The sequence below is a fragment of the Prosopis cineraria genome, unplaced genomic scaffold (genome assembly GCF_029017545.1).
Source record: "Prosopis cineraria cultivar Desert tree isolate PC_DT_omini unplaced genomic scaffold, ASM2901754v1 PC6, whole genome shotgun sequence".
Taxonomy (NCBI): Eukaryota; Viridiplantae; Streptophyta; class Magnoliopsida; order Fabales; family Fabaceae; genus Prosopis; species Prosopis cineraria.
In genome coordinates, this window is record NW_026555337.1 from 8,014,919 (window position 1) to 8,028,610 (window position 13,692).

Here is a 13,692-nt window from a genome sequence, read left to right on the forward strand (position 1 = left end):
ATTTCAATTTTTTTTTAAAAAAAAGTGGGGTTATAAAGTTTTATTAAAGGTGATATATAAATTTAAAGAATAAAGCAATAAGTTAAAAATATTTTAACTCCAATTTTATATTTTTGAAAAAAATAAACTCATTAGAATTCCCTTTTCCTTTCTCCCACCAAACAACCAAATAGACTCTAAGTTTTAAATGTAACTCCTTGCTATAACTAAAATTTCTATTTACAATTATTATGAACAGTAAATTGGCTGAATGATTATGAAAAATACAGCTTTTATAAATTATAAATGAGGTTTTTGAATATTTTAGAATATAATTTATTCACAAAACTAATTAGAGGTAATTTTTTTATCCGCGAAACAAATATATTATTAAAATGCTTTACATAAATTGATTAACGAATATATCTCCTATAACTAATTAAATAATTTTAATATTTAACTAACTAAATCAAATCCCTGCACACATGTCTATTATATATCTCTCCCTTTCACGATTGTTTCTTTCCTTTCTTGGTAGGTAAGGAAATTAAGGTAATATTTACATATTACTTTTTTGTCATCCTGACAAGTGAATTCTTTCGTAAGAGACATTTTAATATGAGTAGTTTAATTTTGTACTTTTGCAAACGAGTCTCGATACTAGGCTTCCTTACATGAAGATGAATGTAAATTTAGAAATTTCATTGTAGAGAGACAGATAATAATTTTTTTCGTGTTTCCAATATATGAATTGTATATCATTGATAAACCATATTAATGAAGACTTATCAATACCATTTAATTTTGTAGAGGATGCTTAATCTCATCATTTTTTTTTGAAAGAAGGTCTAATAAAGCTTTCTTCTATCTTTGAGTATTTGAAAGAAAATTTTCATCCAAAAAAAAATATTTGAAAGAAAGTTGTATTATTTGCAAAGAAGGTAATTTTGTCATATAAAACTTGACTAAATATTAAAATGGCCATAATGTAAAACATAACAAATATTAGACAATTTATTAGAATTGGTTCTATAAAATAAACTATATTAGCACAAGCCCCTTATATGAATTAATTTTTGTCATTTATTTTTAAAAGAGTTTCTTGAGTACTTAAATATCATTAGATAAATAATAAATTTCTGGTAAAAAAAAATATCATTAGATAAATTAGATAAATCTTTTAAATTTGATATTTCTTTCATTTTAAATTATAAGACACTTTTAAAAAAGATTCAATATTCTCAAATATAAAATACTTTAATAATAATAAGGTTTTATTGATGATATATTTTCAATACTTTCCTTTCTTTGCATTCTCTATTTTTAATGTTTCTTCATCAATAGAGTATTAAATAAAGAGCATTTTTAAAAATTTATATTTTTATTTTAAAAAAATAAATTATAAAATGTATTTAATGTGTTTTATTAATATATGAGATTTTGTCTGAAAATATCATATAATTTAAAATGGTTGGAGTATTATTTTTGCTTTGCAAATCCATTTGCTCATACTTGGCTTTGCGCATTTTCTCCTTTATTTTTTCTTTGATCACTTATTATATTTAATCTTTATATCTCATATTGCTATTGATGACTTTAAGTAACAAAAAAGAAATTGATATTGATAACAATTATTTATATTTATTGGAGATTTTTTTTGGGTAAAAAGTTGAAAAAATTCATATTATATTAAAAAAATTACATTACATAATATAATATATATACATAACATAAATCAGATATCGAATCCATCCTCAATCTGGGCACCTTTATTAAAACCTGGGGTAGTTGGGTTGGGCTTGCATCATATTTCTTAGACGCTGCATTGCTCCGCCGCTTCTTTCTCAGTATGGCGAAAAACAGGAACAAGAAAAAGAGGAACGATGCCGTCTCTATGGATATCAGCGAGCCATCCGCTGGGGAAATCCCTCAAGGTACTTTCTGCAGCAACTTTGGCAGAACCGTGCTCTTTTTGATCTGGGGTTTAAAGTTATGAACAGAAAATAAGTAAATCGGATCTTTAATTGTTCATTTAATCGCTTCTTACTTCCTGTTCTGATTACTAAATTTTGAGTGGTATTGATTTGATTGCCTTGTAAACCCTTCCTGTTTTATATAGAGCCACCATATCTGTTTTCTTGTGGGAGTTTGTTTTCCTCGCGTGTTAAAACTTGGGATTTTTTAACGTGCAGCAATGGAGACATCGGAGCCCGCGGCTCAAGGTTCTGGCGCCCCCAGTATGTAAGTATCGTATTTCTGCGTTGTCATTGGAGACCCTGAAGTTTATCGGTCTCGTGGAGGGGTTAATTAGTATCTAGTTTCCAACGTTTCGGTTTTGTGAAAGTAATAATTGTTTCCAAAAGTTTGCGAATACTGTTAATTCAGCATGGTTTCTCTAAATTTGTGTTCAACCATGCTTAAGGCTGCCGTTTCATTGCATTGAGGATGAACCATTAATGCATTATTTTCAAAATAAAGGTGCCCCATTAATCTGGGCACTACAATGGTTATTAAACCAATGTTTGGCTAGTATAAAACTTTTTCGACCAATGGTTGTTTTTCAGGCTGTGAATTTGTGGAAGAAGTTGTTACTTGAGCTTAAAGGAAGGAGGCATAGAGTAGAATAAAGGGAGAGGCAACAGAAAGCTATTGATGTTATTGTGATGTTTTATGTCCCTTGTTTCAAACATCTTTTGTTAAAATGCAAATAATGATCTTCTTAGGTTTAAATATGATGACAAAAAGGAAAGAAAGGTGTATCATATTTTTATAACAAACTTTAACTTTAAATGTTATTAATTTTATGCAAACTTGCAAGCTTTGGATTTCAATAAACAATTGGGAAAATTAATCATTTGATCCTTATAGTTTTGATTCAATTGTAATTCAGTCCCTCAACTTTGACTTCTTATAACTCAATCCCTGAAGTTTTGACTCGATTATTGTAAATTAGTTCTTGAACTTTACCTTTTCAACTTCTTAAATATTGGTCCCTAAATTTTAAAAAATAAAATTATAAAGATTAAAAATATTTTAAACTTTTAATATTTATAATATTTATAAAGATTAAAGAGTTTAATAATTTAAAATATTTTGAATTTTTATAATTTTATTTTTTAAAATATAGGGCCCAATATTTAAGAAGTTGAAACTTCAGGGACTAAATTGCAAGAGGCAAAGTTAGGGATTAATTTAGTCAAAACTTTAAGGACAAAGTTATAACGAGTCAAAGTTTAGAGATTGAGTTACAACTAAGTCAAAATTACGAGCATTAAATGATTAATTTTCTCTAAACAATTACAAGGAATGTAGACACTTGATGGTGGGCTTTGGGGAATTCCTTTTCATTTTCCCTCTCAATTCTTCCTAGAATAAGTGAGCACACTGATATATATATATATATATATATTATATTTTCCCTTTTGGAACCAATTGAAAATTCTTCACAAGAACTTGCTTTTACTGATTGACTTGCCAGTTTTGACTGTTCATGTTCATGTTCTTGTATTTCTTAGGGAACATTTGGCAAGCGATTTTAGGGAAAATAGCTTTTTTGGTGTGCATATTTGTTATATGTCAACTCTAGAGGACCTCTTTCCTGCTCGCTTCATTTCTTTGTGTGGGATGATTTAGTGTATTCAGACTTGAATCATTTTTACTTTCTTTTCTGACGGTGGATTCATTTCAGTTTATTGCTTTCCCTCATGTATGAAACTTTGTAGTCTGTTTTGTGCAAGATATTTATGCTTTTATCTTCTTGGTTGGAGACATCTAATGTTGAAAAGCTCTAATAATTTAGGCCCCTCAAATTTGCAATGACACAGGTGTGGGCCACATGTTTGATGCCCAATGCCTTATATTCTTTGCGCATAATTAGGATTTCTTCAGGATTCATGTTTTTAATATTTACTTATTTATTATGTTGCTTGTGGTGCTTGACAATCAGGTTTTGGTACTGATTGATGGGTACTTAAGAGGGAAGGGGACTATTGAGTTGGTTGATCAACCTACTTAAATATCCTTTGGAGCATCCCGTGTTATTCAATGTGGAACATAGGCATCCCGTGCTACCTCCTTTCCTTTAATTAAGTGTCTCAGACTATCTTAGTCTACACCAGATTGATCTTTTCTCCAATTCCTAGCCCACCCAGTCACTCACTGCCAGTGATTGCCCATAGAAAATGCAGTTTTGCTTGACTGAAGAGTGTGTTTGTTGTTTGTTAATGTATCTGGGCAATGAGGAGAGCAAAGGGAATGCAGAAGAGTGAAAAGTGTTCGCGATTTGGGACATTTTTTGGTGGCTAGGAATTGAGCTGGGTTGGGCTTACGGTTAAGTATTAGGCAAACTCATGAAATCGTGGAAGTTCAGGCAAGTTTGGTAGAATCAGATTTTGGCAATGTTCTGGCTGGTTTTCCATTTCCGTTGATGAGTGAACTGCAATTTTAACAGCAATGGCTCCGCATCTGCTTTATGCCCCTGCTACTTGACAGTCCATATATCTTTCATGTCTTGAATATTATTTTGTAAATTTTATGCTTGAATCTCCATTATACATCACTCAAATGTTAACATCACTCGTATCAGAGTCTAAGTACATTTTGTGTCCTTTTCTTTTGTTGCTGTTCTCAAATTTTTTCACTTGGTTTTGGGCCTCCTCTCATTTTGGGCGTCTTCTGAAACAGGAAGATTAAGAAAGGTCGGCCTTTGAAGAGATCAAAAAATGTCCGAAAGATGAAAGCAATAGAAAAAGCTATATCTGCAAGTGAGAAGACCGCTCAGAAAATATCAAAGAACCAAAGTAAAAAATTAAGAGTTCAATCTGCCAAAGTGCTGTATGATTGAATAGCTGGATTGGTTGGCATCATCATTTCGAAAAGTTTCATTTGTTTTTGGGTTCAATCTGAATGTATTCATGCTGTATCAATATATAGTTTAATACTAATCTAAGGTTAAGTTTTGGGCATTGGAGTGCCATTTTATTGCATCATCTTATAATAATTTTTGGGGAAAATTCTTTTTGTTTTATCAAATTTTACATTTAATCCCTGTAATATAGGGATCGAAAACATAGAAAATATAAGAGTTTGAGTAACAAACATTATTTAATCTTATTGAAAACATTGAAAAAAATTACTGGAATGAAATAGGGATCGATGATTTTATTTTTTCATAATTTTTATGCAGTGTTTGTTAAAGATATTTTGCTGTTACTGTACTCCTTTCTTCAAAATTGTAGAGGAAATCGACTCCGTTTTGGGAAATTTTCAAATGAACGAGAATAAATGAGCATTAGAAAAATGAAATAATTATATTCAAGATGTTATGAACAAGAGTTATAAGTAGATTTTACCCATTTATTGATTATTGAATGAGATTAATAATAATGTGGCGGAAAAAATTTAAGTGAAGAACTCAAAATTTAAATCAATGATTAAAAAACTGAATCAGACTTTATGACTGTCGGCCGATTTGAATTTTGGCTCAATTAGCATATAAAAATTATTTTGAAAGTTGAATCAGGTTAGGCTATTTTGAACCAACAATTAGATTAGAAATCGAGGTCAACTTGAAAATCAAACCCAATTTTTAAAAACGAGACTGTTCAATTTTTTTATCAATTTTTTTTAGAAAATGACCAATTTATTTAATTATTTGATGTTATATTGTATTATGTAGCTTATTAAGTCATAATAAATTTAAAATATTTGATTTTATTTTTAAGTTAATTAGTAATTTTATATTTATTTCTTATATTTAGATTATTACATGCATATGTAATTTTTTTAATTTAATTATTATGTCACCGATTTAATCATTGGTCAAACTTGATTAAATTATGTGAATCGTGAACTGCTAACCTCCTTAATTTAATATTCAATTCAGTTTTAAAAATATTGATTCAAATACAAATAGTAGCAATTTTCAAGTTGAACAATACTAGTGTTTGGATCAATTGATTTAAATTTGAAGTTTAAATTTGAAATCTTACATTTTAAACCTATATATTTAAAATTGTTTATTTGGATAGCCAAAAAAAATCCAAATGCAAAGAGAGATGAGTTGAGACTTGAGAAAAAAATAAAAAATTATAAATGATCGAGTTTATCTTCATTTTTTTATCAACAAGAAATGTGAAAAAAAAAAGAGATTCATAAAAGTATTAATATAGTAAAACCATGAAGAGAGTGAAATGTTTAAAGTGATTAGAATTTTAAATGATTATATATACAAGGAATTTGAAATCACAAAGAAATTATAATAAAAAATTAATTTAGTTTTGAATTAATTTAAATTCACAAATTTTTATATATCCAAATAAAAAATTTGGTCTAGATCTAAATTTAAATTTAAATTCATATCCATTCAAAGGCACCCTAATATTCTATGACATGCAATGAAGCCACGAAATAATAAAAAAACTATTTTTGCATGAGTTTTATATTATTTTAATTTTAATAATTTGATGTATTTGATTTTTTTTTTTTTTGCAATAGATTTGCTCATTTTAATTTTTTGAGTGATGATTCTCCATCTAATAATTAAAAAATCTTAGCTGAGTGTCGGAATCTTAAGTTCTTTTTATATTATTTTAGAAACGTTTGGTCCAAAACTTACAAAATGCAGGTTTTTAAATTATTTTCATTAATTAAAAAGATTGTAAATTTTATAAAATTATTTTTTAATATTTAAAATTTTCAGGATAATATTTTTCTTGTGATGGCACGGTATCGCGAAAGCGCCAGTGCGCAAGTCGTTTAGAAGCTTGCTCGCCGATATTGCCGAGCGTGAAGTTGCGGCCCGCACCGTATTCTATCTTCTGTCCCCCTATTCGTTACGTAATTAAATATCTAGCGGCGTCATCTGACGTGCGCTTCGAGGAACCGCTGGTATAAATCAAAGCACTTCATTCTACTTACAACCATACCGAAATTGACGTCTCTCTTCACAGTCCCCGTTTGGTCGCTGAGTAACGCTAGGGGAAGTCGGAGGGAGTGGGAGTGAAAATGTAAGAATTATTTTTGAAGCGTGTAATCATACCGTATTTACTTCACAGCACTGAGCTTGAATTAGCTCCGAAATTTTCGATTTTGCCAAAGATAGAGTTATGTTATGGGCAATGAAATATTTTAGTTTTCCTTTAGCTACGCTGTTTGTTCTGCGAGTTTGAAATTTATGCTGTCGGAAAGGCTTGCCTTTTGTTTTATCAATCTTGAATTTTATTGATGTTTAATGCAGATGAGTTTCAGCATAAGCTACTGTGGAAGTCATGGTCTTCCATCTTTTAGAATATCTAGCTGCAATATTGACCGACATAGCCGTCACGGTAAGTATATCAAGTTCTTTGGTTTCATTTTGCGCTTCCGTTTTGATAGTAACCTTTGCGTAGGCTATCTGTGTCTACGTAGCATTCAGCATAATTCGTAGTTCTTCTCTTCAGCAAGTTTAGTTCATGTCAATCTTCGGTTTGTTCTCAATGTCTTAGAAAGGCCTACAAATTTTCAGCTGGTGACATGGCCTGCCATACATATTATCAGTGTGATAGTTATTTTAATAATAAGTCCTATGCATACCTTTGCTCTTGATGGAGATTGGAGAAAAAAGAAATGTAGATGTCAGATCACACATGCGTCATTTATTTATTATCAGGTTCAGGGATACAAAATATATGCTTAGTATGACATTTTTAAATGCAAATAATACCTTCTATTTGCTTCCTGAATGACTTCTAAGACAGTACCCTCCCATTCATTCATTCTAGGAAAATCTGTTCTTCCCAGTAACACGCAGAAGAAACTTTCCAAGCCTGAGAATCTTTTCCCATCAAGTTTTAAGTTTGATAGCACCAGCTTAATGGCCGTGATAGGATCTGTGACAGGTAAAGGCTTTGATTTTTTGGTGGGTGTGGATTGTGGAGTGTGTTATCAATTGGTGTTGTTTGATTGTGATGACAAACAATTTTTTATTTCCATGCTTTTCAGTGGCCAATTTAATTGCACCGGTTGCTGCAAAGGCTGTAAGTATGAATAAATCTGTTCAAGATAATGCATGCATGCATGCATATAAAAAATTGCAGAAACATTTTAAAAGACTGTTAAACATCCATTCTACTATCTATTTTACAAAATAGACAAGTAAATTTTGCATAGTACATGACCAAACATGAAATTGGAGGGACTGCATCAGTTTTTCCCCCTCCTGGTTCCCTTTTGTGGGTATGGGTAAATCATTCACAATGAACCTTTAAGAATAGCTGCAATAGTTCAAATTTTCCTGTTATAAATTTAAAGCTGCTATTTGCATTAAATGTAAGTCTATTTTTGTTCTTTATAAACTTTACTAAGAAACTGGTCTGTCATTCTACATTCAAGTCATAGACATTATATACATCTCAGGAATCGTATTTATTTTCTTTCAAGTCAGGAAGTGGTTGATTCTGTTTATGCTTTGGCTGATGGAAGCTTGGGTGATTGGTTTGGAGGCTTGCTATATTCAGCTGGACAGCAGGCTAATGAAGCTGTTCTAGACCAACTAGCTTCTCTCAACTTCACCAGGTACTCCACAATGTATCCTATGCATCTTTATTATCTATTCCCCCCCTGACGATCTTATGCTTATGCTTATGGTTTCTTCTTTGCTGCTTATTCATATTCACAGTTTAGCAGTAATTTATGGGGCAGGGCTTGTTACCAGCCTTTCACCCTGTACACTAAGTGTCTTACCACTAACTCTTGGTTACATTGGTGAGTTTGCTTCTATTATGCACTTGAAATACTAATTATTTTCAAATGCCTAAATTTGTGAGTTGTAATCTGGCAGGGGCGTTTGGGTCTGGCAAAAGCAGGGCAGAGGTAATTATCTTAGGTAGTTTGTTTCTGCATTAAAAAAAAATTCATTCTTTTGTTCTTCTTATCTCACTTCACTGCCCAAGTTGAGTGTTGCTGTTCTTAAAAGGCTTTCACCAATAGTGACAACTACAAGTGTACCCAAGACTGTTGGCTTGTTCTTTGCATCATTTCCCTCCAGTTGTCTCAATTCCCCTTCATGATTGCACGGATGTGTGCAACAGACATATTTCTCACTAACAGTCAGGTCTTCTTGCTGACAGGTTATTGGTGATTCTGTGGCATTTTCTTTAGGTCTTGCTACCACATTAGCACTGTTGGGTGTAGCAGCATCATTTGCGGGAAAGGCTTATGGACAGATAGGCCAAGGACTACCTTTGGCCGCTTCTGGTTTGGCAATAATTATGGGTCTGAACCTTCTTGAGGTATCTTCTCTTCATTTTCACTTACATCTATCTGTTTCATTTTAATGGGTATGATAGGAAGGCCACTTAAAGATCAAAGGATCACTTAGAGAAGACATGAGTTGTTTTAATCTTGACTGCTCATGCAAGATCTAATCCTTAGAATTTGCTGCTCTAACACTCACGACTTGTTATAATTTGCTCTTGCACAATCTGTAAATCTTTTAAAGAATTTTTCTGGCTTAGACCTGTCTCGGCACAGTCTTGTGAGTTTATTGTTGAGAGAAATTTTGTACTCATAACTGTCATGATCAACATTATAGATTCTCAATATTTCGACAAAGTTTTGTCAGTCACCCTTAATACTGGGTTTGTTCTTTGGTACCCTTCAGATTTAGTTTGGCATGATTAATTTTATAAAGTGAGACAAATCCCTTGAAGTTGACCAACTTTGAAAATTTCTCTGTCTAATTGTTTTGCTCTATTTTTTGGTTGGCTCACCTTGAGCAAATTTTACAGATCATTGAATTAGGACTTCCCTCATTTTTTGACAATTTTGATCCACGTGCAGCAGCTGCCAATTTACCATCAAGTAAGTTGATAAATCTTACATTAAATTAGTTGCTTCAGTATCCATTTACATGCATGCTATATATGAAGAAATTATCTAATTTAGGTGTGCAAGCATATCTAGCTGGGCTTACTTTTGCTCTAGCTGCCTCACCCTGTAGCACACCTGTGCTGGCTACTATTCTGGGATATGTTGCTGCGTCAAAGGTATTCTCCATTTCTTTTGATTGGATTCATATTCTATTTACTATGGATGTTATGTTACCTTTTCTAATTGGGTGCCTCCCCCTCCAAATATAAGAGAGGGAATTCCACTCCCAGAAAAAATGCAGAAGAGTAGGGGAATCAGTTGATATTTCCCTTTAGGCCTCCTTCAGCACAAAAGATATTTAGTCGACTAAGCCTCTAGACCTTGCTTCAGCACTTCAATGAGTTAGTTTACCAGGGCCTAATATGTGAAGGAACTAAGTGTGACTACATTTTCATACAGGATTAAAAGGAACCAATGACCATCTTGTGGTACTTCTGCTTAATCAGTGCAGATAACTTAGAAATGACTTTCAAGTGCATTTATGCCATTGTTGACAAGGACAAATATGCATTACTCATGCAATTGTATTATATTAAGTATCCATGTTACTAGCTAATGCACATCAAGACTGAATTTTTTACTTGTTTATTTGCTTGAATTCCCAGTATACATATAGTCACTCCTATGAAAATGATCGGAACAATAATTTCTTGACAGGATCCAGTTATTGGAGGTAGCTTACTTTTGACATACACAACTGGTTATGTTTCTCCTTTACTCTTAGCTGCTTCTTTCGCTGGAGCATTACAGGTTCTTATATGAACTTTTGGTTTATAAAATAGTCTTAGGTAGCATTTTGTATGAAAGTATTCTCATATCTCAAGTACTTAGAAACCTATTTATATAAAACTTGAGCAAGAAAAATGTGAAAAAGAATTAATAATACTTCTATATGAGGACGTACGCAAGTATACAACACACAAACCTTAGTATTGTTGAATCTTGTGCGTATATACTTGGTAAATTAAGTCTGGAAGTACTTGGAAAGTCAAAATATCAATGTACAAAACAATACTTTAAGATCTGGTAGATCAGGATGTGCTGTAGAAAACTAATTTCTTATCCAAATGTGGATTGGCAGAGCCTGCTTTCATTCCGCAAGTTCTCAGCGTGGATCAATCCTATGAGGTAATATTTGAACTTCAAGTGTCAGAAACGGGAGAGAACTCATTATTTTGCCAGACCACTTTTATTGGGCTATCACAATCGTTATTATCTTGAGCTGTTTCTCACCCCTACTTTAGTTTTGTTGTTTCTGATGCATGTTTCAATTTTTTTCTTCCACAGTGGAGCACTACTGTTGGGAGGTGGTCTGTACACTTTCTTGGATAGGCTATTCCCAACAACAATGGTGATGTAGAATGAAGAGCTCTCAGGCCACAAATTCTCAATGGGTTTGGATTCTCTGGAATTTAAATACTTGATAGGAGAGTTTTGCTGCCCTCAGAGGATCCTAGGATACTTGGAATTTAAGTCATGTAGTTGAAATAGGGTAGACCCAGGATACTAGGCTGTCCGATGCAAGAAAAAAAAAAAAAAGTTTGTCTTTGGAGCAAGAGGGATAAATGGAAAAGAAAGAATTAGTTTAAAAAGAAAAGGTTTGAAAAAGTATCGTAGTCCGTACTATCACTCTATATCTCTCGTTTTAAAAACACATTAACTCAGGATTCTAATACTATGTTCTTTTACATGAACGATTTGATGTATATTCGTTCCATATATTCATTGTTATAGAAGTACACGGGACAGATTTATAGCATATCATATTATTTTTTCAGTTGAGATTTACTTCATTATAACATGCGAAAATTCAGTTACCAATGAACGAATGTGAACTGTGAACATTAAGATCCAGTTGTTGAATGTTTGTTATTAGGCTTAATAAAGTCAAAATAAATATGATCAATAGAGGTGAAGTTTAGTGAAAGAGATTAATTCCTTATAATTTGGTTAACCAATATCTGAATTCTTGCTGTAAGAGTTGTCCACACTTAGTGATCAATCATCCTTGAATATGAAACATACCTAAAAAAAAAAAAAGATTATAACGTGATGCTAAATCATAAAAAATTAGACATTGAGAAATAAGTCGTATTTTGTTATGGATTTTACATATTAATGTTCAAATGTTATGCTTTTAATAGAATATTTTGTTGCAATTAGTTTAAAACTTCACATAAATTTTCTCCTTCTACTTGATGGTGAAAGGAGAAAAACATCACATATATATATTGAAGTTTCCAGTATTTTCTAGCCAATTGAGATTTTTCAATTTTCATCCTCCAATCAATCAGTATGTTAATATAAAATATAAGTTCTTGGAAGTTGTAAATTAATATCAGATGGAGTTTATTTTTCAAATCCTGTACAATAGGTCTAATATCTAGTTTTATTGAAAAAGTAGATTCATTGAAAAAAAAATCTTAAAAGTGAATTTTGAAAAAGCACGGTCTTGGATTACATCTTGTGGACTTGTGGCTGTGTAAGCCTTTGGGACTACTGTTAATATGCTATAAGACGGCATTAACGATGTTTAGCCTGCAATTTATGAACGCAGTGAGTAGGGTTGCGCAAAAGTTTTTAATTCTGTTTGGTCCAGTTTAATTTGAGATGGTCTCAGTCTTGTTCGGTCTATATAGACACCAATCTTTCAGGACCAAAAAGATTGAAAAGACTAGACTATTTTTTCGGGTTGAACTGGATAAAAGACTAGGTATCCGGATCACTTGGTCCAGTTCAATCCTATTAATTTTTTTTATTATAATTATAATTAATTTATTTTTGACAAATGTTTGAAGTGTAATTGATGGTAAGGAGATGATTGTATAAAGATTTGTTGAGTTTGTTTCTAAATTGTTGTAATGTAGTGTTGTTAAATTTTATTGAGTGTTATTTTTGTTAAAGTTATAAATTTAAATCATTTGGACTATAATAGAAATATTTTTTTCTTATTATTGAAAATTATTATGGATTTATTATTATTATAAGTATTTTTACTATCTTAATTGAGTTTATTATGTTGAAATGGATTATTGCCTCTTATAAAATAAAAAGGAAAAAAAAAGCTAAGTGAGTATTGGACTGACAGGATCAGTTTCCCAGTCTTATGGACTAAGTCCGGTCTTGTTAATTTTTAGATTATCACTGAATAAGACTGAACTATGAGTTATTTAACTCAGTTCTTTTTATGAAAGAGATTCAATTTTAGGTTAAGATAAAATTCAATACCATCCTATTTTTTATGCAGCTCTGACAGCGAAGATAGTTTGTTTATGTGGTGTTGAGTTTGTCTCTTGATTTAAAGTTCCCACTTTGAACCAAACTGAGCTTGCTGGGTGTGGCACAATACAAAGTAGGCCTACTTTGAAATAAAGTAGGCATACCTTTTTTACCTGAAGACGACAGCAAGAGATAGGAGCCCGCTTTGCTCCTCCGCATAGTGGCTCCTCCACAAATTCTTCACATCCAGAAGTAAATTTGAACGATTTAAATTTAATTTTAATATTTTTATTTTTATTTTACATTATTAAAATAAAACATTTATAAAAATTATAAATAATATATTATAATAAATATGATCATCAATCAATAGTTTAGATTTATATTATGAAAACAAATATTTATAAAATAATTTAATAAACCTTTTTATTGTCAGTTTGAGCAATATTGATTTAATTAAGCAGTCTAATTTAATATTATAATTTTTTAATTTTTATAAATTGAATTTTGGTTATATAAATCTAGACTATCCAAATTGGTAATTTAATTTATTACAGTATCTTATTTATAATTTTTATAATTTTT

The 13,692-nt window shown here is 31.3% G+C and overlaps 2 protein-coding genes across 6 annotated transcripts; both read left to right on the top strand.

Annotated features, from left to right (window-relative positions):
- Window positions 1-1,746: 1,746 nt before the first annotated feature.
- LOC129313668 (uncharacterized) lies at window positions 1,747-4,959 on the top strand. Its single transcript, XM_054956967.1, has 3 exons — window positions 1,747-1,913; window positions 2,172-2,220; window positions 4,663-4,959. The coding sequence occupies exons 1-3, from the start codon at window positions 1,829-1,831 to the stop codon at window positions 4,820-4,822; spliced, it is 294 nt and encodes a 97-aa protein (XP_054812942.1). The 5' UTR covers window positions 1,747-1,828; the 3' UTR covers window positions 4,823-4,959.
- A 1,868-nt stretch (window positions 4,960-6,827) lies between these two features.
- LOC129314361 (cytochrome c-type biogenesis ccda-like chloroplastic protein 2) lies at window positions 6,828-11,665 on the top strand. Of its 5 annotated transcripts, none has more exons than XR_008594089.1 (13): window positions 6,828-6,986; window positions 7,217-7,304; window positions 7,740-7,856; window positions 7,960-7,994; window positions 8,402-8,532; window positions 8,636-8,721; window positions 8,798-8,829; window positions 9,087-9,248; window positions 9,747-9,819; window positions 9,904-10,004; window positions 10,494-10,638; window positions 10,970-11,016; window positions 11,176-11,268. XR_008594089.1 is itself a non-coding variant. In XM_054957786.1 (13 exons), exons 2-12 carry the CDS (start codon window positions 7,217-7,219, stop codon window positions 11,013-11,015), a joined length of 939 nt encoding a protein of 312 aa, XP_054813761.1. In that variant the 5' UTR covers window positions 6,828-6,986; the 3' UTR covers window position 11,016; window positions 11,176-11,665. The 5 variants fall into 5 exon arrangements, 3 of the variants coding, with proteins under 3 accessions (XP_054813761.1, XP_054813762.1, XP_054813760.1); XM_054957786.1 differs by having other exon boundaries at window positions 10,494-10,561; window positions 11,176-11,665; XM_054957787.1 differs by having other exon boundaries at window positions 10,546-10,561; window positions 11,176-11,665.
- Window positions 11,666-13,692: the final 2,027 nt, after the last annotated feature.

Excerpts from the sequence above, each read along its gene's own strand:
- LOC129313668 (XM_054956967.1), top strand. The coding sequence starts at position 1,829 with ATGGCGAAAAACAGGAACAAGAAAAAGAGGAACGATGCCGTCTCTATG. Across the intron at positions 1,914-2,171 it reads CGCTGGGGAAATCCCTCAAG|CAATGGAGACATCGGAGCCC; the intron begins GTACTTTCTGCA and ends TTTAACGTGCAG. Across the intron at positions 2,221-4,662 it reads GGTTCTGGCGCCCCCAGTAT|GAAGATTAAGAAAGGTCGGC; the intron begins GTAAGTATCGTA and ends CTTCTGAAACAG.
- LOC129314361 (XM_054957785.1), top strand. The coding sequence starts at position 7,217 with ATGAGTTTCAGCATAAGCTACTGTGGAAGTCATGGTCTTCCATCTTTT. Across the intron at positions 7,305-7,739 it reads TGACCGACATAGCCGTCACG|GAAAATCTGTTCTTCCCAGT; the intron begins GTAAGTATATCA and ends CATTCATTCTAG. Across the intron at positions 7,857-7,959 it reads CGTGATAGGATCTGTGACAG|TGGCCAATTTAATTGCACCG; the intron begins GTAAAGGCTTTG and ends CATGCTTTTCAG.